The sequence below is a fragment of the Perna viridis genome, chromosome 7, assembly GCF_037379345.1.
Source record: "Perna viridis isolate PV_CMFRI_1.1 ecotype Kerala chromosome 7, ASM3737934v1, whole genome shotgun sequence".
Lineage (NCBI taxonomy): Eukaryota > Metazoa > Mollusca > Bivalvia > Mytilida > Mytilidae > Perna > Perna viridis.
Window position 1 is genome coordinate 44,496,875 of NC_142451.1, and position 27,840 is coordinate 44,524,714.

At 36.8% G+C, this 27,840-nt stretch overlaps 1 protein-coding gene across 3 annotated transcripts; it reads right to left on the minus strand.

The window, feature by feature from the left end:
* Window positions 1-3,577: 3,577 nt before the first annotated feature.
* LOC148612870 (uncharacterized) lies at window positions 3,578-27,220 on the minus strand. Of its 3 annotated transcripts, XM_088594719.1 has the most exons (3): window positions 25,983-27,213; window positions 12,529-12,607; window positions 3,578-4,044 (listed from the first exon to the last, which is right to left on the minus strand). In XM_088594719.1, the coding sequence occupies exons 2-3, from the start codon at window positions 12,569-12,571 to the stop codon at window positions 3,818-3,820; spliced, it is 270 nt and encodes an 89-aa protein (XP_088450845.1). In that variant the 5' UTR covers window positions 12,572-12,607; window positions 25,983-27,213; the 3' UTR covers window positions 3,578-3,817. The 3 variants fall into 3 exon arrangements, 2 of the variants coding, with proteins under 2 accessions (XP_088450845.1, XP_088450844.1); XR_015924512.1 differs by lacking the exons at window positions 3,578-4,044; window positions 12,529-12,607 and adding an exon at window positions 17,302-19,441 and having other exon boundaries at window positions 25,983-27,220; XM_088594718.1 differs by lacking the exons at window positions 3,578-4,044; window positions 12,529-12,607; window positions 25,983-27,213 and adding exons at window positions 17,302-19,441; window positions 21,261-22,082.
* Between the last annotated feature and the right edge of the window lie 620 nt (window positions 27,221-27,840).

The following is a 27,840-nucleotide window of genomic DNA, read 5'->3' on the forward strand; positions in this document are numbered from 1 at the left end:
ATTGACGACAGTGCTGTACCATATTCTCCCCGTGCAGGTCCGGGTGTCTAAAGAATAGGCCTGCAGCAGCGCTAAGCTTGTCGTAAAAGACGACTAAATAGTGCTCAGAACCCTAGCCGGGGGCTAGGGCGCTCTGCCCACAGAGCAACTGGGAGGTGTGCCCCAGGTGGTGGAATGGGGTACTCCTGGCGTGTTACATGATGGGATTGTCAGGCTATAATACGGAAAACCTGACCGCAAACCATAGTGGTGCACCATGTTGGGAAAGATGCCACGTTCCTCGCACGTTAAAGAACCCTGCTGTGGTATTCGATAGGAGTAGGAACCTTTGTGCTCCGCCACAGGAGGCTAAATTGCCCGACCTTACCCCTCCCCCTTTTTCCAGTGGCAATCAAAATTTGTCGACCCTATTATCCTTGTGTCGCATCTTTTTTTTTTTCGTTTCATGTTCATTTTATCATCCATTTCATGTTAATCGTCTGAATATAGCTGAAATATTGCTGCTCGGACGTTAAACCCCAACAAACAAACAAACAATCGTTCCCTTCTCCCAGTATCTAGATGTTCTTTGAAATCAGAAGTTTCCTCGAGGTATGTATCTCTACCAACTTCTTCCTCGTCAACCCCTTCTGAATTTGATTCGACTCGTTCTATCCCACCTAACGAGTCGTCGGTGTCTACTTTTAGTTTAAGTTTACCAATATCTGACAAATCTTCCTGAGATTCATCACTTTCACCTAACAGTTCTTGCGAATTCTTCTTTCGCATTCGATTCACGTGAATGATTTGAGGTTTCCCTCTTCGTTCACAATCAACTTTTATACGTCACATCTGTGTACTTTTCTATTACTTTGAAAGCACGCCTCCAGTAGGAGCTTAACTTTGCAGAGCATCCAGTTTTCTTAACTGGAAAAAAAACATATACTTCATCACCTTCTTTAAAGATTTCCCATGAAAGCTTTCTATCATAGTATCCTTTCTGTCTTAGCATCGCACCTTGCGTATTCTGTCGCACTTGTTCTGAGCTTCTTCCACCCGTTCCTTTAACTCCCATACCCACTGATTATATGGGGAAGATTTAACACTAGGTGGTATCTCGTACATAATGTCAATCGGAGTGGATACCTCCTTACCTAGCATAAGAAAGTTTGAAGTGTACCGTGTTGTCTCATGTTCTGCACTGCGGTATGCCATCATGACATACGGAATGTGCCTATCCTAGTCCCGGTGATGGTCATTAACATATGCACTCAGCATAGTTACTAATGTTTTATTGAAACGTTCGACCATCCCGTTGGATTGGGGGTCATAAGGCGTCGTCCTTGTTTTCTTAATGTTCAACATCTTACACATTTCCTGGAACAAGTTACCCTCGAATTGACGCCCCTGATCCGAATGCATATAAGAAGGCACTCCAAACCTAGTGAACACTTGTTCCACCATAATTCTTGCCACTGTTTGTGCCTCCATTTTAGGCATTGGAAAACTCTACGGCCATTTTGAAAAGTAATCAGAGACTACCAGAATATATCGATTACCATCCTCGGTTTCTGGTAACTCGCCCAAAATATCAGTCACTATACGCTCCATTGGATAACTGCTATGCACAATACTCATAGGGGCCTTCTTCGTTTCATTAGGATTTTTCCTTTTGCTACAAAAATTGCACCCTGCGATGTATCTCCGAACATCCGCGTGAAGACCTAGCCAGTAATATTTCTGTTCTACTTTTTCCAAGGTTTTTCTGACTCCTAAATGTGCCGTTGTTATGCTATCATGACACTGAAAGAGCATTCCGTCTTTCAGAAAACGGCACAATAGCCTGAAGGCGGTTTTTGTGAATGTCTGAAGTTTCGAACCTTCTGTACAACACTCCGTCTCTTATTTCAAGAATATCTCTCTGTGACCACAAACTCCTGATCACTACATTCTTTCCAGATATATCACGAAAGGAAAGTGTGTTCTTATCTGAGAGTGCATCTAGAATGAACCTGATGTTTTTATCTCGGTTTTGTAAATCTTTCAACGACATTTGCTCACTTTGGAAATCGCCACTTTTCACTGTACGCACAGCGGATAGTTTATCTCTTTCTTCTTCCCAATTAACTATATATCCACATTGTTTACACGGAATACGACTTAAAGCATCCGCATTACCGTGTTTCCTTCCAGCACGATAAACAATGTCCATGTCAAAGTCACTTAACACGTCTAGCCATCGAGCCATCTGTCCTTCAGGATTCTTGAACTGCATAAGCCATTTTAATGAGCTGTCATCAGTGCGCACAATAAACTTTCGACCATAAAGAAAATGCTTGAACGAGGTTTACCACTGCTAAGAGTTCTTTCCTCGTGACACAATAGTGTCGTTCAGCTTTAATAAGAGTTCGGCTAGCAGGTTACAGACCACCAATTCAACCAATGAGCATTTGGAACGTACGCAAAAATAGTCCTACGCAGAAATTACCCCTCTTCCTCATAGTGCTGAGATTTCTGAGGTTCTATTTGAGGGTATGCTTAAATGCAGTTTGATAGATTGCTTTTACCAAGTATCCCTTTCCAGGATCTTCAAAATTAGTTCCTACTTCCACTCGATATACTGAATAACTATTTCTGGTGTAGAATTTAATAAAAAACTAAAGATTTCATGTATTTGGTATTGCTTTGGCGTGATTATTTGTACAGAATATATTCCCCTTTATATGTTTGACATATATGCAAATGGTTGATTGGGAAAATTCTTAACACAATGTAGTGTGCTAAACCTTGTTTAATATTAAGTGGTAAATTTTATAGTGAAAGATCCGGTAATATATATCCTTGGAATATTCTAAGGCTCATTTACACGGTGATACAAGATGCATGCATTTTTTGTATCATAATATAAACACATTAACAAGATACTTAACATTGCAAGTTACAAAGGCACAACTTGTTAATCTTTTTCCAGCCTTTTTTTCAATTCAAATAAAAGTATTATGCAACACAGAAAATTCACATGAAACACCTGAATGTTAATGTTAACATAGTATTATTTGTTGCCTGATCTCTGTGTAATCTGGCCTTTAGCAAAAAAATAAAGCTGTCATATTTAGATGTTTGTTGAGGTTTAACGTCCGAGCAGCAATATTTCAGCTATATTCAGACAATGAACATGAAATGGATGTCACAATCAACATGAAATGATAAAAAAAGGATGGGTCACAAGGACAACAGGGTCGACAAATTTTGATTGCCACTAGAAAAAGGGGGGATGGGTAAGGTCGGGCAATTTAGCCTCCTGTGGCGGAGCGCAAAGGTTCCTACTCCTATCGAATACCACAGTAGGGTTCTTTAACGTGCGAGGAACGTAGCATCTTTCCCAACACGGTGCACCACTATGGTTTGGGGTCAGGTTTTCCGTATTATAGCCTGACAACCCCAGCATGTAACATGCCAGGGGTAACCCATTCCACCACCTGGGGCACACATCCCAGTTGCTCTGTGGGCAGAGCGCCTAGCCCCCGGCTAGGTTTCTGAGCACTATTTAGTCGCCTTTTACGACAAGCTTAGCGCTGCTGCAGGCCTATTCTTTTAAACACCCGGACCTGCACGGGGGGTCATGTTTAGAACGATTCATACAAAGTACTTTGTAAGTTAACAGTAAAGTGAAATGGAGTATATCACAAAAACATAAATTATTGTTAGCATTGAATCATATGTGTGGACAAATTTTCATTATGTGATTTTAAATGAGCCAATAGGATGGGATGGGAACTAGATACTGAAGAATTGCAATACTATTTCTTATATATGAGTACATTAAATTATTTATGTGCTAATACATGTTTAAGTGAAGGATCATAAAAAATAGAAAAAAGGACTTAACTACTGCATTATTTATAACTGTTAGCTGAAATGCCACCAATTCTTCTCTACTCTTTCCTTTATGAGGATCATTTCTGATTTTGGAACTCTCCTTGTAAAAGTGCTCCTTCTCATCAGCCTTCAGATTTTTCCATTTGTCTGAAGCTGACTTTAAGAATGTTGGGCCATTCAAAGATCCTGAAAAAAAATATAATACTGTGTACAGTACTATAACTACATATATAATTCTAGCCAAGTTTAAACTGTGTTAACCTTATTTAGTTAAGGTATCAAAATAAAAATCGCTAATGCATATATTGATGATTAAGAGAGCAATATGAAGCGTTGGAAAATTATTATCATCTTGTCAGTGCAATTCTTTCTAAACCTCTCAAGGGATTTTGATGAAATTTAGTATTAATGTTAGGCAAATATTTGCATGAAGAAATGTCACAAAGTTACTTTTGGGAGGCTCAAGAGGGATATAATACAACTTCAAGGTTTTAGCATGTTAAAAATAAATTTTGAAAAATTAAAAGGGAGGTAATCCATTACTTTGTACAAGTTGGGTATGCATACAACCACAATGCCTGCAACTTAATGACTTTGATTATCTTGTCATGCACTGGAGATACAAAAATATTTGTGATCAAGATCAAAGGAAAAAATGTAGAGATTACCGATAAAATTAAACGACTGCTTCACTTCAAGTTATGTAACGATCTTAAAAAATGCATATTTATCTACTATCAGATATTATATACTTCTTTCTAATGTGCTAACAAAGAAGGAGTAAACATTTGGGCCATTAATACTCTTTTTTTCTTGGTAGGTGGCAAATTTCCATTTATTTTTCTGTTTTCTTTTGCCTTTTTGTTACCTATCCAAACCTAACAAAAATGTTACTATTTGTTAATTTATTTGCATTTACATATACTGAATTTGTAGTAAAATTAATAGCTCACATTATACAACATCTGGCTTTTATAATATTCAGGCAATATTGATTTTAGAAATACCAAGGACAGATCTTTGATCTGGCAAAAACATGACCACCGTTACTAGAATATACCATGGGATTACATTGCAGATTTTTGCAAATATTTAGCTAAAATTTGGCAGGAGATTAAAATGTTCAATATGATGGGATGGACCTGTACCGAACTTTTCACAAAGATCCATTGACTGATCAAGGATTTATTGGTCCTCCTGAAATGATTTTTTTCCAATTGTTTTTATTTCAAACTTGGGAAATCTTCTCTTGAAGTACTATAGGGATTGTAACCAAACTTTACATGGTTGTTCCCTACGACATACTTAAAAATCAGTGAGTGGGGATTCTAGAGCCTTAAGTTATATGTTTTTAGCTCATCATAGGACCTATAGCTTTTGGTGATTTTTTCTATCGTTTTTGAAAATGCTAAAAAGGTGTGTGCTTTAAAATTGATAGAAATGTTTTGTATTCTGATGTCGAGTTGTGTTCCATTTGAAGTTCTGTTCAAAGAGGTTTTTTTCACAGAATACTCACCTTTAACTGATTTTGTTTGTTAGGGTTTAACGTCCGAGCAGCAATATTTCAGCTATATTCAGACGATGAACATGAAAAAGATGAGCAAATGAACATGAAATGATGATAAAATGAAAAAAAGATGGGACACAAGGATAACAGGGTCGACAAACTTTGATTGCCACTAGAAAAAGTGAGGGATGGGCAGGATCGCGCAATGTAGGATCCTGTGGCGGAGCGCAAAGGGTCCTACTCGTATCGAATACCACAGCAGGGTTCTTTAACGTGCGAGGAACGTGGCATCTTTCCCAACATGGTGCACCACTATGGTTTGCGATCAGGTTTTCCGTATTATAGCCTGACAACCCCAGCATGTAACACGATAGACGAACGACGAAAAATAATTATATTGACATATAATGAAGACCAAAAAAAAAAAGAAAATAAAATTAATGAAATTATATCAATTAATAATAGGAAAAAATATAAAAATAACAGCTAAATCAAAGACTACCAAGGGGTTTTTTAACGTCCTCGACTACCTTGTCGTGTCTAGCACGGACGGCCCAATTTGGTGGGCTTTAAATAATTTTGCTATTCATTTAAATTTAATGTTTAACAAAATAAAAGAAATAATAAGTTGAAAATTTAATAATTAATAATAAAGTGAATAATAAATAAATGTTTAGTTAAAAAAATATACATAAATTATGAATACCTAAAATGTTAGTTATTAAATACAAAATTACTGCATGGTTTAAATAGTAAAAATGAGATTTTGAAAATGGACATGTAAAGGAGGAAAATGCCAAGTGGGATGAAGAAGAGCCAAGGACAACCTGTAGGACCCAGAAGACCTGTGTGATTTAGATTGCAAAATAGTGTATGCGTTTTAGAGTCAAATGGGTGTGGTTTGGTGAATATCCAAAGGTGAAGTGCAAATTTAATAATTTATGATGTTAGAATTTTAGTTACCAAAGGTGTATGCTTATTTATAATGGCGAAAAGTTTATGCTGAGCCAAAACGTGTATGTAAATTTAGACTGCCTTGTCTAGCCGGGCGTAGTTCCTGGATTTTACCGTGTTAACACACGACGTTAGTACGCAGTTTTACTAACGCCACACGAGACAGCTCCAGCCAATGATTCTGGTGAATGGGTTGACCATTTTGTTTATAAGTTTGAAAACGGGATTGATTATTATTCGTTAGATTGGTCAACTTTTAGAATTTAACAAGTGTAAATGTAAATCCAAAATTGACACGTGGACTTAGGAACAGCCAAAAATGTAGCCAGAGAAGCAAATACAAGGTATTTATAAGCCAAAGTAGTAAAATAAAATAATTAGAAAACAGAAATAAAAAAAATTAAATTAAAAAAAAATGTTTTGAATATTTGGGAGTTTAGCTTTATAATTAGGTATAAACCGGAGTTTTTTTTAAGAACGCACGCGATATTATACTACACACGGCTGGAGCTATCGGTGCGGTAGATATGTTTCATAAGCATATGTGTACATGATTAACAAAAGTGAAAAAAAATAAATAATAATGATAGTAATAATAAAGAAATCAATAAAATGAGTGACTATGTGTATAAATATATTGCATGGTGGAACCCCATATCAGGTGATTAGTTTTATTTAAAAAATATCAAAGAAATAATCAAAGTACAAAAATAAACGAAATGGACGTTTCAAGGAGTGTATTTGTATGCAAAACCTGAAAGCCAAAAATACTGAAAATAGGAAGACAAAATGTACCTTGAATGTCAGTCTACTATAATGAATTATAAAAAAAAACTAACTAAAAGGTTAACCAATAAATAGGGCTTGAACGTTAAACTAAATCTATTAAGTACGAAACTTTTTCAACCGTATTTCTGGATAGTTAATCAACCTAGAATTGTAATTTAATCACAAAGTGTCTTGTCTTGCTTGATGAACACTGGTCACGAACTGAATTAAAATGAGCAAAGAAAGGTCATAAACGTGTATTTAGTGTCTCCATGAAGATGTGTTTTTCACACTTAATATATAAATGCAAACAAAATTTACCATTGTTTTAGATATAAGCGATATAAAACGCATCTTATATGAAGGTATGAAGTAGAAGATAATTATTTTCTGTCAAGTAATTGTTTCAGAAGTTCATTGCAAAAAATGTTTCTTGAAAAAAGAGGAGTTTTTATGTTTTTGAGTTTGGGTTGAAAGTCAAGTACAGTCTCAACACTGTTGTGTTTGTTTAACTTTGTATTTTGCTGCTCAATCTTCGATAGCAAATATTGATTCAATCGTAATTGCCCATACTTAACTTTAGTTTGGTGCCCCGTGCAGGTCCGGGTGTTCAAAGAATAGGCCTGCAGCAGCGCTAAGCTTGTCGTAAAAGGCGACTAAATAGTGCTCAGAATCCTAGCCAGGGGCTAGGGCGCTCTGCCCACAGAGCAACTGGGATGTGTGCCCCAGGTGGTGGAATGGGGTACCCCTGGCGTTTACATGCTGGGGTTGTCAGGCTATAATACGGAAAACCTGACCGCAAACCATAGTGGTGCATCGTGTTGGGAAAGATGCCACGTTCCTCGCACGTTAAAGAACCCTACTGTGGTATTTTCCCGGAGTAGGAATGATAGGGCTCCGCCACAGGAGGCTAAATTGCCCGACTCTACCCACCTCTCCCTATTTCCAGTGGCAATCAAAATTTGTCGACCCCATTGTCCTTGTGTCCCATTCCTTTTTTATTTCATCATCATTTCATGTTCATATTATCATCAATTTCATGTTCATCGTCTGAATATAGCTGAAATATTGCTGCTCGGACGTTAAACCCCAACAAACAAACAGACAAACTCATCACTCTTGGTTATTAGAACATTAAAAGTTAGGTTTTAAATACATGTATTTCTTAAATCAGACAACGGGGTGGTTCATTGTATTTCAAAATGTATTCAATGAAACTGTCCCACCCCTTGTCGAACGTCATTTTTTTGCAAGGTGTTAAGCTCGGTGCAGTGGAAATTATTTAATTAACCTCTATAGTAATACTTAATTGGACTGCAATATCCCGAGGTGTCAGAATGGCATTGTGATTAATATGGTTTACTTCTATTACAATTATTTTAAAAAAGCAAGTTACAGCGGATTGCCGTGGTATTATTTTAGCCGAAAAAAAGTCATAATTTTCGAATTTAGCAGACATCGAGGACGCTTATCTGTTCAGAGCCTCACTTTTAAAACTATTAAACTGTTTGAACAACACTGACGATTCTTGCTAAATATTGTGTTGATACTTTCGCTTGCAAACAACAACTCAGCTTTGAACAGAAATGCCAACTTTTAACGGGAATTCCTATCGTAGACCCCCGTGCAGATCCGGGTGTCAAAACAATAGTCCCATAGCAGCTCTAAGCTTGTCGTAGAAGGCAACTAAATAGTGCTCAGAACCCTAACCGGAGGCTAGGCCGCTCTGCCCACAGAGCAACTGGGTTGTGTGCCCCAGGTGGTGGAATGGGGTACCCCTGGCGTGTTTCATGCTGGGGTTGTCAGGCTATAATACGGAAAATCTGACAGCAAACCATAGTGGTGCAACGTGTTGGGAAAGATACCACGTTTCTCTCACGTTAAAAAACCCTTCTATGGTATTCTCCAGAAGTAGGAACCATAGGTCTCCGCCACAGGGGTATAAATTGCCCAACCCTACCCACCCTTCCCTTTTTCTAGTGGCATTCTAAATTTGATGACCCTGTTACCCTTGTGTCCCTTTCCTTCATATCTTCATCATTTCATGTTCATCGCCTGAATATAGCTGAAATATTGCTGCTCGGGCGTAAAACCCCAACAATCAATCAATAAATCTATTGTAGACTTTTAAAATCCTTGCTTCTAAAGAAATATTTTATAACCATAGCAATATATAGTTTTTTAACTTTTGTTCATAAGTATGGGTCCCTCAGAGAACATTTGAGTGTGTTTGATCAGCAGGATATGTTGGCCTCATATATCTACCTTTAAAAAAATAACTGGTCTTAGAGTAACATTTCCACTAATTATTGCATATGGTCCAGGATTTTACACGACTGGCTTACAAGGCATTTTTCTGAAAATGACAAAGACCTCCCCCCCAAAAAAAAATAAATAAATAAATAAAAATAAAAAAAATAAACAAATAAATAAAAATAAGAAAAATAAACAAAATAAACCAAACAAAAACACAACACAAATTTGGAAGAAATAAATACAGGCACTCCGTTGTCTTGGTGTGATGGGACATCAGTTATTCCTGCAGCAAACACAAAAAAAATATATAAAAATTGAAAGGAAAAGTAGTTAAACCCTGCCGCTTGTTTAATGTAGTTATATATTGGAGTCAAAACTTGCTTTCACAAGGTAATTTCATAGATGTCCAATTAATACCCTGTTGACTCGCAGATAAAAATAAATCAGTCAAAATTTGCGTTCTTTTTGGACTACTCCAATTTTTTTTTTCTGGAAACGGCAATGGTTTAAACACATGATTTGTGTTTCATTCTAAAAGATCTCTTCCTGCATTGACTTCCTTGTATCTGTTTTATATCGTGATATAATTTTGGACTGGTTATAGTCTAACAATTCTAGCGGGAAATTTCCCCATACTCCACGAATAAATGTTAATATTTTAAGCTTTTGGTTGGTTTTAAGGAAGAACTGAACTTAACTCATCCTTTTCTGTCGGCATACTATACGTTAAGACACTTAGCGAAAGGGAGATAATAGACATTAAATAGAAAGCTTTTAATTTTCATGTTGCTCAACGTTTAGAGATAATAGTTGTTATGTTTTTATTTTCCAACAGTGTTTTCAACCATATAGTTTTGTTCTGACATTCCGAAAGGCTCTATATATATAGGTTTTTTTTATACATTTTAATATCCTTTAATCCTGTACTAACAAAATCTATAAATTAACGATTCATTTTCTATTATCATTTTGTATACTTATCGTGTACTTACAAATAGTATAAATGTCCGTTAGTCTAACAAAATACTTTAAGGAGGTAGACCTAGGGTAAGGGACACAACTCTTTATGCTTGTTTATTTTTTGTTGGGGTTTAACGCCCGAGCAGCAATATTTCAGCTTTATTCAGGCGATGAACATGAAGTGGATGATAATATGAAAATGAAATAATGATGAAATGAAAAATGGGATGGGACACAAGGATAATGGGGGGTCGTGAAATTTTTGATTGCCACCGAAAATAGGGAAAGGTGGGTAGGGTCGGGCAATTTAGCCTCCTGTGGTGGAGTCCTATGGTTCCTACTCCGGAGAATACCACAGTAGGGTTCTTTAACGTGCGAGGAACGTGGCATCTTTCTCAACACGGTGCACCACTATGGTTTGCACTCAGAATTTCCGTATTATAGCCTGACAACCCCAGCATGTCACACACCAGGGGCACCCCATTCCACCACCTGGGGCACACAACCCAGTTGCTCTGTGGGCAAAGCGCCCCAGCCCCCGTCTAAGGTTCTGAGCACTATTGAGTCGCCTTTTACGACAAGCTTAGCGCCGCTGCAGGCCTATAAATTAGTGATATGTTTATATCATATTCAATTTCACCAAAGCTTTTCAAGTTTTCCCTTGAAACAGAATGAAATCAGTCCTAGTTACTTTGATGCTTACACGAGATGGTTGTAAAATGTTGAGATGTGTCTCCTTAAACCAAAGACCCCTGTAAAGGCTGTAAGTTTGTTTGTTGGGGTTTAACGTCCGAGCAGCAATGTTTCAGCTATATTCAGACGATGAACATGAAATGGATGATAAAATGAACATGAAATGAAAAAAAAAGGATGGGACACAAGGATAATAGGGCGACAAATTTTGATTGCCACTGGAAAAAGGGGGATGGGTAAGGTAGGGCAATTTAGCCTCCTGTGGCGGAGCGCAAAGGTTCCTACTCCTATCGAATACCACATCAGGGTTCTTTATCGTGGGAGGAACGTGGCATCTTTCCCAACACGGTGCACCACTATAGTTTGCGGTCAGATTTTCCGTATTATAGCCTGACAACCCCAGCATGTAAGACGCCAGGGGTACCCCATGAGGCTGTAAGTAAATAATCCATAATTTTCGATGACCACCACAGACTTCATAGGTGGAAGTAAAAACCTGAAATACAGTCATGATATTATATGATTTATTAAATTATAAGAAAGAGTAATCAAGGGAACAAAGGTTATAGCGGTAATCAAAAGAATGTAATCCAGGGACAAAGAAGACCAGACATGAAAAACATACACAAGAAATAACATAAAATAACTTAAATCATACATACAAAGTAACAAAAGCGAATGAGCCACTCGGACTCCACTAAAAACTGGGAAAATGGACCAGGTGCACCGTTAGGGTAAGCGTCCTCTGCTTTTCTAGAAACAACCACCGAGTTGCTCATAAAAATTCAAGTCCGGGGTAGACGACAGGGGAAAGGAAAACTATGACCCGTTGAATAAATCAGATTTCATGGTGCAGATGAATACACCATAACGATCCACGAGTTCATAATGAAAACCATTAAACTTCAGTAGTGATGACTTCAATCTTGTAGCAACATAACCCTGTTAAAGAAGCATATTTGTTAAGATTTCTAGCGCGATACAAAAAATCTGCGTAGTTTCGCCAAGCTCTGGCATAACGTATGAGGTGATATGAACACTCCGTACGCAGGTGCTGAAGGGATGTTATCCAACATGGACTGAAATAATAACAGCGACTGCATTGTTGCATTACATCTAGAACACTTTAAAATAAATGGAAAGCCGAAATACCTAGCACCTGATCCTACGAGAAATGTGTGGTTTTATCATTTACTTTTGCCTGCCATGAGTTTTTTTCCTGCGGAAAACAATGTTAAAATATGTAATAAGGATATAATTTCTCACTGAAAGAAAGAGTAATCAAGGGAACCAAATTTCGAGAAACTCAAATACGTAAATTCAGTACTTATCTATGTTTCATCTCAGCATAGGTTTTGCGTTGAAACATCATACAAAGAAAATAAATGCACCGGTTCAGTATTCTATAGCGTCATGTAAAAACATAAAAAAATCATCTTTTTCAAAGTAAACGCACATTTGCTGATCAAAATGACATATATCGACCAATTAATTTACATATGTATGAAAACCAGTGGAAAAAATAAACTTACTCTGTGAGGACCAGCAATTTCCCTTGTCTACGTTGGCTGACATTGTGTATGTCTTCTCAAAGTAAAAACAAAGGGGATTCTGAAGAGGAAAAAAAAGAAAACACGATTTGACATCTGTGACTGGCTAACATCCTCCATCACAAAAACGTTACCAACAAAATTCCCCCATATTCCAAAGACAAATCCATACCAATTATTTCGTATTCCTATACTTCACCCATTGCATCCAAAATATTTAATTATAAAAGGCAATTGTAGAACCTCAAGATTGAGCACTTCAAGGCTAAACCACCTGACTGTTCTTGCATTCAAATATGGTCCTTCCGGTCATGTCGTTACGGGAGATTTGTCCATCATAGAAAACGAATCAAGTCAGAGAGGTTAAAGGCCGTGATTTCTTTAATTTTGAAACGAATGAAAGTTTTAAGTAGGTCAATGAGTGCCAATGCTACATCGGTTTTCAAAGACCCCAATGTACAAAAACACTGTCTACTATACTTGACAAATCTATTGTACCAGCAGACAAAGCCCAAAATAACATTGTTTTTGTCTGCAAAACGTTTTACATCAAATGTTTATTATCTGAGATAGACGTAGAAAATAATAGCAGTGATAAGACCTATACTGCTACTAAACTCTCCAAAGAAGAAATTGTGGAAAACCATAAATCTGTGCTACCCTCTTTTGGTCTCTCTACCAAGGACGATGACTGTGTCTATGTACTGTCCTAAACTCCTCAAGAATCCATACAAACAACGTTACAAAGCTGGATCTGCGAAATGTACCACCAAACCTCTTTCAAAACTTTTAACTTCTATACTCACAGCTGTCAAAGAGGGTTTGCAGTCCTACCACAACACTTGTTACTCCCGTAGTGGTAATAATTCATTGTGGATCCTGAAAAATTCAAACGATCTTTTGGAGACAATCATTTCAAGACTATTATTAGAATATAATGTTTGTTTGTTTGTTGGGGTTTAACGTCCGAGCAGCAATATTTCAGCTATATTCAGACAAACATAGAATATAATAGCATTAAAACCTATGATTGTTCAACACTGCATACTTCTATTCCACATACTCAGATAAAATCCCGACTTAAAACATTGTACGTCGTTGTTTTTCAAAAACAGATGGTACAGCTAGATACAAATATATAGTTCTTGGTAGAGATTCCTCATACATTGTAAGAAATAATTCCAAATCATCTTCCAAATATACAGAAGATGTTTACAAAATGCTGGAATTTTTAATCGACAACATATTTATCCAGTGTAGTGGACGCGTTTTTCAACAAATGGTCGGCATTCCAATGGGAACAAATTGTGCTTATTAATTTAATCTCAGTTTCCTCTATATAGATGACGTATTTAAACAATCCTAATTTTGGGGATTTGATACATCGCATCTACTACCCCAAAGAACTTAAGATAAAGGATACTACAGACACTGTGAGGTCAGCATCATATCTTGACCTACGCTAAGAAATCGATGGTAAAGGAAAACTTTTCACCAACCTTTACGACAAACGTGATGACTTTTCATTCAAAATTGTCAACTTTCCTTTCATCTGTGGCAACACCCCTTCAGCACCTGGGTATGGAGTGTTCATATCACAACTCATACGTTATGCCAGAGCTTGCCGAGACTATGCAGACTTTTTGTATCGCGCTAGAATTCTAACAAACAGGCTTCTGGGGCAGGGTTGTGTTGCTACATGAACTCGTGGATCGTTACGGTGTATCCATTTGCACCATGAAAACTGATTTGTTCAATGTGTCATAGTTTTCCTTTCCTCTTTCGTCTACCCCGGACTTTATGAGCAACTCGGCAGGTGTTTCTAGACAAGCAGAGGACGCTTACCCTACCAGTTCACTTGGTCCATGCTCCTAGTTGTTAGTGGAGTCCGAGTTGCTCATTTGCTTTTGTTACTTTGTATGATTTAAGTTACTTTATGTTCTTTGTTGTGCAAGTCTGTTTTCCATGTCTTGTCTTTGTCCCTGGATTACATTCTTTTGATTACCGCTATAAGCTTGGTTCCCTTGATTACTCTTCCGCATTGACAGAGTGTGTCGGGAAGCTACATTATTCTTACTTTTGATCACTGATGTCGCTTTTCATGGGAGATGATATTGGATGAATATTGAAAGTGCTATTATGAATAGTTTTTATGTGATTGTATTATTCTGCTAGCTAGTATTCATGTAGATTGTCTCTGTTCCTTGATTTCACGTTTTTGCAAAGTACTTAGATTTATATGTCCCTAAATTGTCCCATTTTTTACGCTTCGGGATTTTTTTGCCTCCATTTAACTGAAGTTAAAGTCCCGAATTTCTGATATACCTTCATACCACTGATGTATATACACCTTAATACCAAAACAATTTTCTTTTTTTTATTACTTTTATTCTATGACCCCAACTTATCACTATTATAATATGTATATACGAGTACAACATCATTATCATTATCTATCATCAGCGAGTCTGCAGTCCAGGAAAACGAAACATTCCCTTGAAAGGAAATTGAAATCTTAATCTTTAGTCAAAACGACAAATCATCCCAATAGTCAGTAAAACGAAGAAAAGTATCAATATGTCTACCGTTCTTAATGTCAGGTCATGAATGCGTTATTACACCTGGAGGATACTCCCCAAGACGTGCATGTGGAATCAGAGGTGTAGCACCTGAATCCCAACAGATACGGCTGAAAAAAGGCTTTATATAGATATATATTTAATCAAGTCTAAACTACACCCAAACTCTAGAATCGACGCGAGGTTGTAATTTGCGATGCAAATTTGGTCGCTTCCTCAGCGGCATTCGAACCCTTTCTCTTTTCTGACATCTATGGCAACACCGCCTGCACTAAGTCCAACTCTCTAGACCACTCGGCCAACTTCGCTATGTAAAATGTAGCTTTCGTTAACCGTTTTGTTTGTTTGTTTGTTTGTTGGGGTTTAACGTCCGAGCAGCAATATTTCAGCTATATTCAGACAATGAACATGAAATGGATGATAAAATGAAGATGAAATGAAAAAAAAAAGATGGGACACAAGGACAATAGGGGGATGGGTAAGGTAGGGCAATTAAGCCTCCTGTGGCGGAGCGCAAAGGTTCCTACTCCTATCGAATACTACAGCAGGGTTCTTTAACGTGCGAGGAACGTGGCATCTTTCCCAACACGGGCACCACTATGGTTTGCGGTCAGGTTTTCCGTATTATAGCCTGACAACCCCAGCATGTAACACGCCAGGGGTACCCCATTCCACCACCTGGGGCACACATCCCAATTGCTCTGTTGGCAGAGCGCATAGTCCCCGGCTAGGTTTCTGAGCACTATTTAGTCGCCTTATACGACAAGCTTAGCGCTGCTGCAGGCCTATTCTTTTAACACCCGGACCTACACGGGGCTTCGTTAACCGAGTGATACTTCCTCGTAAGTAAATCTAGAGCGCGAACATTAACACATAATGTAACTAAATAGGACAACCTCTGATGGTATCGAGTAAGACAATAGAGGATCTGTAACAGTATACAAATACAGCCACACCAAGTTTATGATACATATAAGAAGTCTAATGGGATGAGGCAACTCTACCATCTTACTTTCTAGTATATTACTATGTAGATACATAGCATGCACGGCGAGGATCAACATAGTATGTTAATACAAGGATGCATACATATACATGTACATAATCAAGTCTAAACTACACCCCAACTCTAGAATCGATGCGAGGTTGCAAATTTGATATATACTTCTTTTATCGTGTCTGTTGACAGACAAAGCGTCTGTGCCAACAATAATGGGTTATTTTTTATGTTTGTGTAAAATAAATTTCGGAAATCAATTGTCAAAGTCAACTTAGGTTAAATAATATTAATTCAAACAATTTCATGTATAAAACCATAGTGGTGCAACGTGTTGGGAAAGATGCCACGTTCCTCGCACGTTAAAGAACCCTACTGCGGTATTCTCCCGCAGTACGAACCATAGGGCTCCGCCACAGGAGGCTAAGTTGCCCGACCCTACTCCCTTCTCCCTACTTCTAGTGGCAATCAAAATTTATCGACCCCATTGTCCTTGTGTCCCATCCCTTTTTCATTTCATCATTTCAAGTTCATTTGGTCATCAATTTCATGTTCATCGTCTGAATATAGCTGAAATATTGCCGCTCGGACGTTAAACCCCTACAAACAAACAAACATATCTAACGATTAGTTTGTTTGTTTGTTTGTTGGGGTTTAACGTCCGAGCAGCAATATTTCAGCTATATTCAGACAATGAACATGAAATGAAAAAAAAAAGGATGGGCCACAAGGATAATAGCGTCGACAAATTTTGATTGCCACTGGAAAAAGGGGGAATGGGTAAGGTCGGGCAATTTAGCCTCCTGTGGCGGAGCGCAAAGGTTCCTACTCCTATCGAATACCACAGCAGGGTTCTTTAACGTGCGAGGAACGTGGCATCTTTCCCAACACGGTGCACCACTATGGTTTGCGGTCAGGTTTTCCGTATTATAGCCTGACAATCCCAGCATGTAAGACGCCAGGGGTACCCCATTCCACCACCTGGGGCACACATCCCAGTTGCTCTGTGGGCAGAGCGCCTAGCCCCCGGCCAGGTTTCTGAGCACTATTTAGTCGCCTTATACGACAAGCTTAGCGCTGCTGCAGGCCTATTCTTTTAACATCCGGACCTGCACGGGGCTCTAACGATTACAGAAGAAAATGACAAAGATGTAGGGGCATTAAGTTATGAATACTTCCTAAAAATATCAATTTTATTGTAATAACATAAAAGTTATTCATAACATAGTAAAATACATAAATGTAAGGAAAAACCATTTTGTGGCATTACTTCATTATAATGAAGTCATAATGGTTCTACACAATTTTACGTCAATTGGCAAGAACTGCCGATAATTGTAAATTTTGTTGGGTTTTTTTTTCGGACATATTTACATCCAGAAAACTATGTCCACGCCCAAGAAACAACTACACATTTTCACTTATGATAAACTATATAATAATGAATGTATTCACTAAATATTCACTTTCTTATTCACTATTTTTCTTTATTCTTTAATTTTATAATCACCTGTCATTTAATTTAACCTTGATCCCATAAAAAATGTTTAGTTCCTTTTTCATTGAAACAACTTATGTCTACTTTACGTCTTCAATCTAGCCGATGTCTATTTTGATGTTGGTCTGTTGATAGTAAGTAGAATCGTCGACAGTGGGGTATAATATAAACAGCGTCGCCGGTGGGGTAAAATGTGAACAAAGTCGAAAGAGGGGTAGGATGTAAACAACGTCGACAGTGGGGTAGAATGAAAATAACGTCGACAGTTGGGTAAATGTAAACAACGTCGACTATTGGGTAAAATGTGAACAACGTCGACAGGAGGTACAATGCAACCAACGTCGACAGAGGGTAGAATAATGTGAATGTGGAGTAGAATGTACATGTAAACAACTTTGACAGTGGAGTAGAATGTGAACAACGTCGATAATGGGGTAGAATTTAAACAACGTCGACTGTAGGGAAAAATGTGAATAACATCGACAGAAGGGTAGAATGTAAACAACTTCGACAGAGGGAAGAGTGTGAACAACGTCAACAGAGGGATAGAATGTGAACAACGTCGACAGAGGGTAAAATGTGAATAACGCCGTCAGTGTGGTAGAATTTGAAAAAAATGCCGTCAGTGGGGTAGAATGTGAACAACGTCGACAGAGGTTGAATGTAAACAACAACGTCAGGGTAGAATGTGATCAACATTGACATTGGGTACAATGGGAACAACGTTGACAATGGGGTAGAATGAGAACTATATATACAAATATTCCGCGATATGCATGCATGTACATAAGCCTTATATAACTATAATGTACAAGTTTTTGTTCCATTATTCATAATAATACAGCCGATACAATACTTATTTTCTATACAATGGAAACGCAAAAGATAAGTATCTAAAATATACATAAAGTATCTGAATAAAAAACCAATAAATACATGTTCTGCAAATTTCGGCATCCCGTACACGCTTTTCTGACTGCGTTTGATATTACGAGAATATATATAATGTATATGTCAAAGAGGCAATAACCCAACCGGTTTAAAAATGTCCGCCCATGGCCAACCACTGGTCTTAAATAAACGGCGACGAAATCCTCTTATCACAGAGCAGGGTGCATCTGGACCCAAAACATCAGTATGTAAAGCGAAAGATTTGCACCTATAAACTCACGTAATAAAAAATAAACTAAAGGTGAAAACGTACAGAGGCCAGAAATTCCGGACTTGGGACAGCCCAAAACATGCAGCGAGGTTAAAGCACATTGGTGTGATCAAAACCCTCTCAATTTAAATTTCATGCCAAAAACTGCTTTTAAATATAGTCCTTTAATATCGTTGTAAAGACCCTATGAGCGAAATGATGTTAATACCAAAAATACTATCCTTAACGATTTGACAACAATGTCATAACTATAATTTTTACTTGCATATAGTTTGCGTTAAATTAATTAAAATAATAAATATAAGTTTAAGTCTACGTCTACAAAAACAGGTTGAAAACTAAACGCTCAAAACACAATGTATCGTTATTTAATGCATAAAACAACATAATATAATTGTTGTAAAATCGAAGAAATATATCAACCAGCTTATATTCAATATTTGCGAATGTATTTATACGCTGGACGGAACACTATAACCACATTTGTTGACAGCTTCATGCTTTATTTCTTTTCAGTCATACGTCTCATTGGAAGGAACTCGTCATATTTCATCGGTATTTGTCAGTAGTATTAAGCACTGTGTTCACAACGACTCCTATAGGATTATGTGTATCTTTTATCATTGACTGTTGTTTTAGAAGTTCATTTGAATTCCGAACTGAAAAAGAAAACAGTATTACCAATGATACATTAGTTAAGTTCAATCGCAACTTCTCGGCCAATCTCGTTGATTCCGAGCATTGCCGGGATTGGCCGAGGATGTATCGAATGTACATGTAGTTAAGTTCTACAAAATTGCTGCTGTTCAAGTTGTGTCCACAAGTATGACTCCAACGCATAGAGGGATTATATAATACCCATATAATTTTTAAAAAATCCTGATGGACCCACAAATTGACCTCGTATTTTTGAGATATTTTCATGAAAAAAATTTACGAACAGCAAAGAACCAAACATCGAATATGACAGCCCATATATGTGTATTTTATTGTGCACTTAAGGCTTACGACGGCTACTGAATATCACCCTTTTTAGCCTGAATTTGGGGATAGAACCGCCGCATCACATGGTGGTTTTTATCAGCTAAAGTATTGTATTTTAGCAACATTGCGTTAGGTTAAAGAAATTTCTCACAGATCTATTTTCAGGTTTGATTCGACGTGTGAACCCCATTCGGAAATAGAACTGAGATAGTTATCCTGAAGTAGTCTGATTTTTATTGCTCCCTTTTTTTCTCAAGTTTACAGATTTACCTCCGGTTATGATTAGGAGGCTTCACTTGACTTGGCGAGTAAACCGCCTCCTTTTCTGTCAATCAAAAGTGGCGATTCATCGGACATGTAGATTTTGCAATGAAAACGATGCATTGCTGAGTCGGACCGTATACCGAATGGAAAATAAATTCCTAAATGGAAGCTGTTGTTATTCATCGGAAAAAGTAGTTTGATGTTCATAATTTAAAGTACTTGAACACAGGCAAAACATTTTTAAAGCAAAAGTGATTCAGTTGTTGTTTGTTGGGGTTTAACGTCCGAGCAGCAATATTTCAGCTATATTCAGACGATGAACATGAAATGGATGATAAAATGAACATGAAATGAAAAAAAAAGGATGGGCCACAAGGATAATAGGGTCGCCAAATTTTGATTGCCACTGAAAAAAGGGGGGTGGGTAAGGTTGGGCAATTTAGCCTCCTGTGGCGGAGCGCAAAGGTTCCTACTCCTATCGAATACCACAGCAGGGTTCTTTAACGTGCGAGGAACGCGGCATCTTTCCCAACACGGTGCACCACTATGGTTTGCGGTCAGGTTTTCCGTATTATAGCCTGACAACCCCAGCATGCAACACGCCAGGGGTACCCCATTCCACCACCTGGGGCACACATCCCAGTTGCTCTGTGGGCAGAGCGCCTAGCCCCCGGCTAGGTTTCTGAGCACTATTTAGTCGCCTTATACGACAAGCTTAGCGCTGCTGCAGGCCTATTCTTTTAACACCCGGACCTACACGGGGCCAAAAGTGATTCAATATTTTGAACTGTTACATTTTTACATTTTGTATGCAAATTGTTGACCTTTTCATACGAATTTACACTAAAAATGAAAAGAAATATTATCCTAATTCATTGTTTTGTATATTTTTATCATGAAAACAATTACTATTTTAAATCTTACAATACCAAGAAATAAACTCGCTTTTAAAATTTAAATATAAACTCAATAACATAAGATAACATTTGTATGTATTCATCGAAATATTAAACACAATGGATTGTTATGTCCTTACTAAGAAATTTTGAGATACATTTGATAACGACACGGTTGTAAGCGCAATGATTTAATACACGTTTCGGCTTTATGAGTTTTATCGAAATTTCAATGTTTAGATAAATGTACGCATTTAAGCATGCGGGGAAATAAGCTTTATTGATGGAATACACTAACACGCAATAATTGCCGACATTACAGTAAAGTTCTTACCGATATCATCGATATTTTTCGACATGCTTAGTGACACAATGAGTAAGATTCCACTGAGTAAAATGAATATTCCACCTATCAACATTACACCACGTGCAAGTCGTTTACGTGTAACCTCGTCTTGAAAAATTTTCAAATCGTCAAGTATAGACTTTCGTGGCTTCCGACGTGGAGGAGAAAGAACGTCGACTATTTCATAATGAGTTGATATGACTTCGATGGTATCATCTATAACATTGTCACGTGGTACACTTATTGCTAAAAATTTAACATAGTTAGACCTTTCGTAAGGCTCCATACCGTTCCGGAAACCACAAACAAAAAATGGGAATTCAAAAATTATTGTCACATCTTTACAAAGCATAATCTACCCATTGTTAGAAACGCTTCGAAAACTTCCTGGTTTTAACATTATCAGTATGACATTGTTTCAAATGTCGTAAAGTCATTCTATTTCCATGAAATTATCAATGAAAGAATTACGTCATATTAGTTTGCCTGCAACCTTTTTTCTAGAGAATGTATCATGCTTACATCTGCAAAGCATTAATAAACATTAAATTTAACACTTAACTTGGGATATTGATTTTTAAAAATGTGGGATAGAAGGCAGGCATTGATTGTTGATCGTGTTAGGTTTATTTTTGTTTTGAAAATTATTCAACCATTACATTTGACAAGTATAAGCTGATACAGTGTTATACATCTTAACAGAACTGTAACTTTTCTACAGGTCCATTAACATTTAACATGATATGAAAACTTTTTCATGCTAATTATGTTAACATATAAACATATCAATCATACAGGGGTCCTAACTGAATAAAATATGAACTTCAAAAATAGTAATGGTTAAATACGTTTTACTGTTTATTGAACTGATATGAAATATCAATTTTTGATTAACTGTTGCTTGGAGTTTACACATTACCAGCATAAGAATATATTAAATGTGTAAATCCAATTATAGAGACAGTGGAAAGCATCAACAACGACAGCTTTTAAATTAAATTTAGGTTTTCATGCTATGGAATTAAACAGTTTTCTCGTCCTTTTGTTTTAATAAAATAATAAAATCAGAGTGAAATGTTTAAAATCATACAAGTCTAAAGATTGCTGAACGTCGTATTATTAGTTGTTATTAAAAAGAGAGACATTCCCATTGTTGGACCTATGTGTGAACAGATTCTTTGATAAAAGCCCGACAGTATATGTGATTATAGAGGACAAAAAAGTTATCATGCAGTTTGCAAGCAGAGAGAAAAAGACATAATATAAAGATAATGAGCAGAAAAGGAAAATGTACATTTATAAGAAACAACATAATATAACCAAAATAATGTGTAAACAAAAAATAAATAAATAAATTTTAAAAAATAAATAAAAAAGTGAACGAACAACTCGAACTCGACCACTAAACTATAGTAGCATATACCAAGTGTACCGACAGGGTAAGCGTCCCCTTTTTATTTTTTTAATAATCGCCGAGTAGCTTATAAAATGTAGAGGTAAATATGTCGCAAAGGAAGGTAAATCGTGGTTCCTTAAAACTCATACTGTAGGCGGTAGTATTGCAAAATTAGTCGGTTTTGATTATCCGTAAGTCCTCTTACTGTATACGGTGTAATTTGACAGTTCTTGATTATCTTTAACCCCTCCTACTGTAGGCGGTATTAATCTTCTTACAGTGGATGGTTTTATTGCGAGGGTAAGTCGTTCTTGGTTATATTAAACTCATCGTAATCTAGACGATAGTTTTGCGTAGCGTAAGCGTTCTTAGTAATCTTTAATTCCTCCTTCTGTAGGAGCTATTATTGCAAAGTGAAATCGAATGATATTAAACTATTAGGAATCTTCATTACAAAAGACAATACGGGAGCAAAAATTTGATTTCTAGAAGGGGACTAGGATCAAATGCTGTGTCTTGGCATTCTTTTTGTATAATTTCTGACCTGTTTATATTTTATTCCTGGATTGACCCAATTGTTCATCTTGAATATTTGTCCGAATATTAATTTATCGTCCTGCCTTTACGCTTCAAATTAAATCATAGCCTCTCACTGCAAATTAAATGGTTGCTGCTTGACAAAGAAATAAATATTTGTCAAAAAGTGGGTTTTAAAAACGCGAAATACATAACACGCCCATTACATTAGAAAACTATTTAAAAAGATGAAATACCAAGAGGAAACAATATTAAACACAATAATGTACTGAGACTTGTTATTTGTGCTATGGGTGTTAGCGTACTCTAAAGTTAAATATTAATTTGATTAAGATATTTATTTTGTTGTTCAGTTGAAGTTCTAACCGTAAAAAATATGATAATGTTAAAAACAATGATCGTAGTGAGAAAAAATCCAATACGTTCGAACCTGTTTATCAAATCGTGCAGATAATCGGTAATTGTGCTATACTTCATAGTTCATGTGAGTATTGATCGTCAATATTGATATGTATCTCTTACCATATCATCGTTAGAATTACAACCATGTCCGATTTTTCTGTATGACATTATCTCAGCGCAACGGAAGTCGTTCGCCTCCTCTTTAGTATCTGCTAGAGACAAGACCTTTAAAAAGTCTTGAAAATTATTCATATAAAATGTCGTCTTATTTTCTGTTACCATCGCATAACATCATTCATTCCGACAAGGCAAGATTCTTGCATTTTTCCTGCGACGGCTTGCTACAACGTCCTGAGTAAATTATGAACATCAGACAATATTTTTCGGAAGTTAGGATATTTAATATTGACAGCAAGACTGTTTTTATAAATTCAAATTTGGTTTTAAATTATTGTTTATATACTACTATTTCATCCTTCACACTTATTGATTTGAAGCTTAGTCATGGCTTGAATTTCAGTTGAAGAGAATCAATTAAAATTTAATGCATAATCATGTATATATCTTTTGCTGTGAAGTGACATTTTTGGGTAAAAAGCAGCATGAATTAAGGGTAATTTATCAAACAATGTCCTATATATGCATATCGCTACATCAACATTTTATAAATAATAGTATTTTCTTGCAAACAATGATGGTATAAACTACGAACGATTTGTTCAAAGCTACAGTGAATGTAATACTTAATCAAAATATTTATCCCCGTGCTGGTCCGGGTGTTAAAAGAATAGGCCTGCAGCAGCGCTAAGCTTGTAAAAGGCGACTAAATAGTGCTCAGAATTCTAGCCGGGGGCTAGGGCGCTCTGCCCACAGAGCAACTGGGATGTGTGCCACAGGTGGTGGAATGGGGTACCCCTGGCGTGTTACATGCTGGGGTTGTCGGGCTATAATACGGAAAACCTGACCGCAAACCATAGTGGTGCACCGTGTTGGGAAAGATGCCACGTTCCTCGCACGTTAAAGAACCCTACTGTGGTATTCTCCCGGAGAAGGAACCATAGGGCTCCGCCACAGGAGCCCCGTGCAGGTCCGGGTGTTAAAAGAATAGGCCTGCAGCAGCGCTAAGCTTGTCGTAAAAGGCGACTAAATAGTGCTTAGAAACCTAGCCGGGGGCTAGGCGCTCTGCCCACAGAGCAACTGGGATGTGTGCCCCAGGTGGTGGAATGGGGTACCCCTGGCGTGTTACATGCTGGGGTTGTCAGGCTATAATACGGAAAACCTGACCGCAAACCATAGTGGTGCACCGTTTTGGGAAAGATGCCACATTCCTCGCACGTTGAAGAACCCTGCTGTGGTATTCGATAGGAGTAGGAACCTTTGCGCTCCGCCACAGGAGGCTAAATTGCCCGACCTTACCCATCCCCCTTTTTTCCAGTGGCAATCAAAATTTGTCGACCCTATTATCCTTGTGACCCATCCTTTCTTTTTTTTCATTTCATGTTCATTTTATCATCCATTTCATGTTCATTGTCTGAATATAGCTGAAATATTGCTGCTCGGACGTTAAACCCCAACAACCAACCAACATCCGCCACAGGAGGCTAAATTGCCCGACCCTACCCACCTCTCCCTATTTCCAGTGGCAATCAAAATTTGTCGACCCCATTGTCCTTGTGTCCCATCCCTTTTTCATTTCATCATCGTTTCATGGTCATTTTGTCATAAATTTCATGTTCATCGTCTGCATATAGCTGAAATATTGCTGCTCGAACGTTAAACCCCAACAAACAAACAAACAAACAATCAAAACATTTAGCCAACTCTATTCAGGAGATGCTTGAAGGATGATATGCTTTTTAATCATTTTGAATTAAATATTACATGCATGTCTACAATAGCAATTAGTATTTCGGTTTAAAAACGCGTTCATGGATATCCGCCTTTAGTATAACCCCTTTTTACAAATAAGAACATAATCCAGGTATAACGAATAAAAGAAAGAAAATAATCACCCACATCAAAGAACATAAAATGACCAAAATAACATCAAAAATAAATAAACAACCATGACTCAATTATAACCAGTAAGTGCACAGAAAAGTTTGGTGTACACTGCTTGAAGCACCCACCGAGTGAATAACTGAGTAAACACGTACATGAAGAACTTACATGTGAATAATGTCAGCAGAATCGCGTCAGTTTATTTACCATAACTGTCCAACATTATATAAAGTTGTACTAGTTTCCATTAAATATCACATTGACTAAAACAGTTGTCCTAATTTTAACCATGATTAAAGTCTCCTATTACCTATCTCATTTGTTAATTACTTAATTTATGAAATTATTGACATTTGTTTGGTGATTAAACTTACCTAGATTATCAATATGTTTAGCATTCAATAGCGTCAGGCAAACCATCGAAAAGCACGCAGCAAAAATTAATCCCGCGCAAAATATGATTATTTTGTTGACACACTTCCTTCTTTTCTCCTGGGTTGGTGTATAAATTACCATACTCTCTTCATGTTGAATTGGTATCCTAAGTGTTATTATTTGCATGGAAATATTGTCGTCGTCGTGACCATCAGATTGGTGAAGAAGGTAAACCACATGGTCTCTCAAAAACATGGCTGCAGTATGTTATATACTCCTTGAGCCTTACTATTTCAAATTTTAAATGCGTGCATCAAATCATTTGGCTTTGTTGGAACTATCATAATCGGTTCTATTGTTTACTTCAACCATTTGGGTTTGTTAATCAATTTAATTGTAGACATGTCAGTGTTTTACTATTCAATGACAGAAAAAAAACTTAAGAGATCAATTAATATTAAGCTCATTTTAAATTTGAAACTGGTACATGAATAAATCATTCAATTTGAATAATAATTAAACATTCAAAACTTCAGTGTCGGCTGTCGTAATATTTAGTTCTACCTCCACTCTAGAGTTCTGTGCTCTATTACTGATTTTATCGGCATTATTCATTTCATTTTAATAAGTTAAACAGCACATTATCTGATTCTGACAATAAAATTATTTCTGTTCCAATATGCACTACATTATCTACAAGGTTGTTGCCAAATGTATTTTCTTTGTGTCAAAATAGGCCTTCACTATGTACCGGTCTATTGCTATTCGTAATGAATGTCTGGTCCAAATCTTATCTTTCTAGTGTGTTGCAAGTTGTATATATTTTAAAGTCGCCTCACTATCACCAATGGAATTCCAACTTTATCTAGTTTATCATATTGCGAATTTAATGACACTATCACAAATGTTTTATGCAAATTGTATATGTCATCTATTGATATTTATATCCTTTTTGTCAAATATAACAACACTTTTAGTATAATTTTCTAATTTTTTTATGGACTTTCCATGTTCTTTAAACATTCTACCTTAAGAATCCATCTTTGAAATTTAGATAGAACCGTTTTTCTCGTTATCCAACTAATATTAATGTAGAAGTAATCAATAATTTTGAATTAGTTTTCAGCATGTTAGCTAGATAGTAGTTAGTCGTTTAAAACACTTTGCTCAGTCATCCGTTAAATACATATCTATAGTTCCGAACAAGCAGACAGAATTGATTTTTCACTAAGATGAGTTTGGTAGCCATGGCAGTCGTAAATTATTTTTTCCCCCAATAGTACAATGTCATTGTTATAATTGGATAAATATTTACTTTTATCAAAATTGATTTTCGTCAGATATATTTCATTATTAAAGTTACTGCAAATATAGGGATTAAGTCATGCTATATAGAAAGGTGTAACGCACGAAAACAGAAATTTAAGAAGAAAGCAACTTCCAGTGCAGCATTGCATTTGTCACGCATTGCTTTCGATTAAGATTAGGTCACAATACTAAGGATTCCAATGTGAGGAATCACGTGGAATAAATAATTCCAGAACTACTAAAAGCACTATGAACGAAAACAAATTCGGACAAAACGCAGAAAAACGTAACGCAAAAAAAAAAACCAAACAAAACCCCACATTGAACTCCGTAGTACCAGATAGTTCCTTTTGTTTTGCAACTTATCACATGGCTCGTTAAAAGTTGAGTCCAATTAAGGATGAAGCATAGATGGACAAATGGAGGTCGTCTGTTAATATTACAATGCGTGACCATTGTCGTTTTTTTAAAGTGAAAACCTAAATCTATTGGCTAGAGTAATCAAAGAACCACTAAAATAACTAAATCCAGGGACAACGACCAGACAGG

What these genes read in the sequence shown, in the direction of transcription:
- LOC148612870 (XM_088594718.1), bottom strand. Translation starts at nt 21,624, where the DNA reads ATGCTTTGTAAAGATGTGACAATAATTTTTGAATTCCCATTTTTTGTT. An exon ending in GAAAAATATCGATGATATCG is followed by an intron (nt 19,442 to 21,260) that starts GTAAGAACTTTA and finishes TTTCTTTTTCAG; the next exon opens with TTCGGAATTCAAATGAACTT.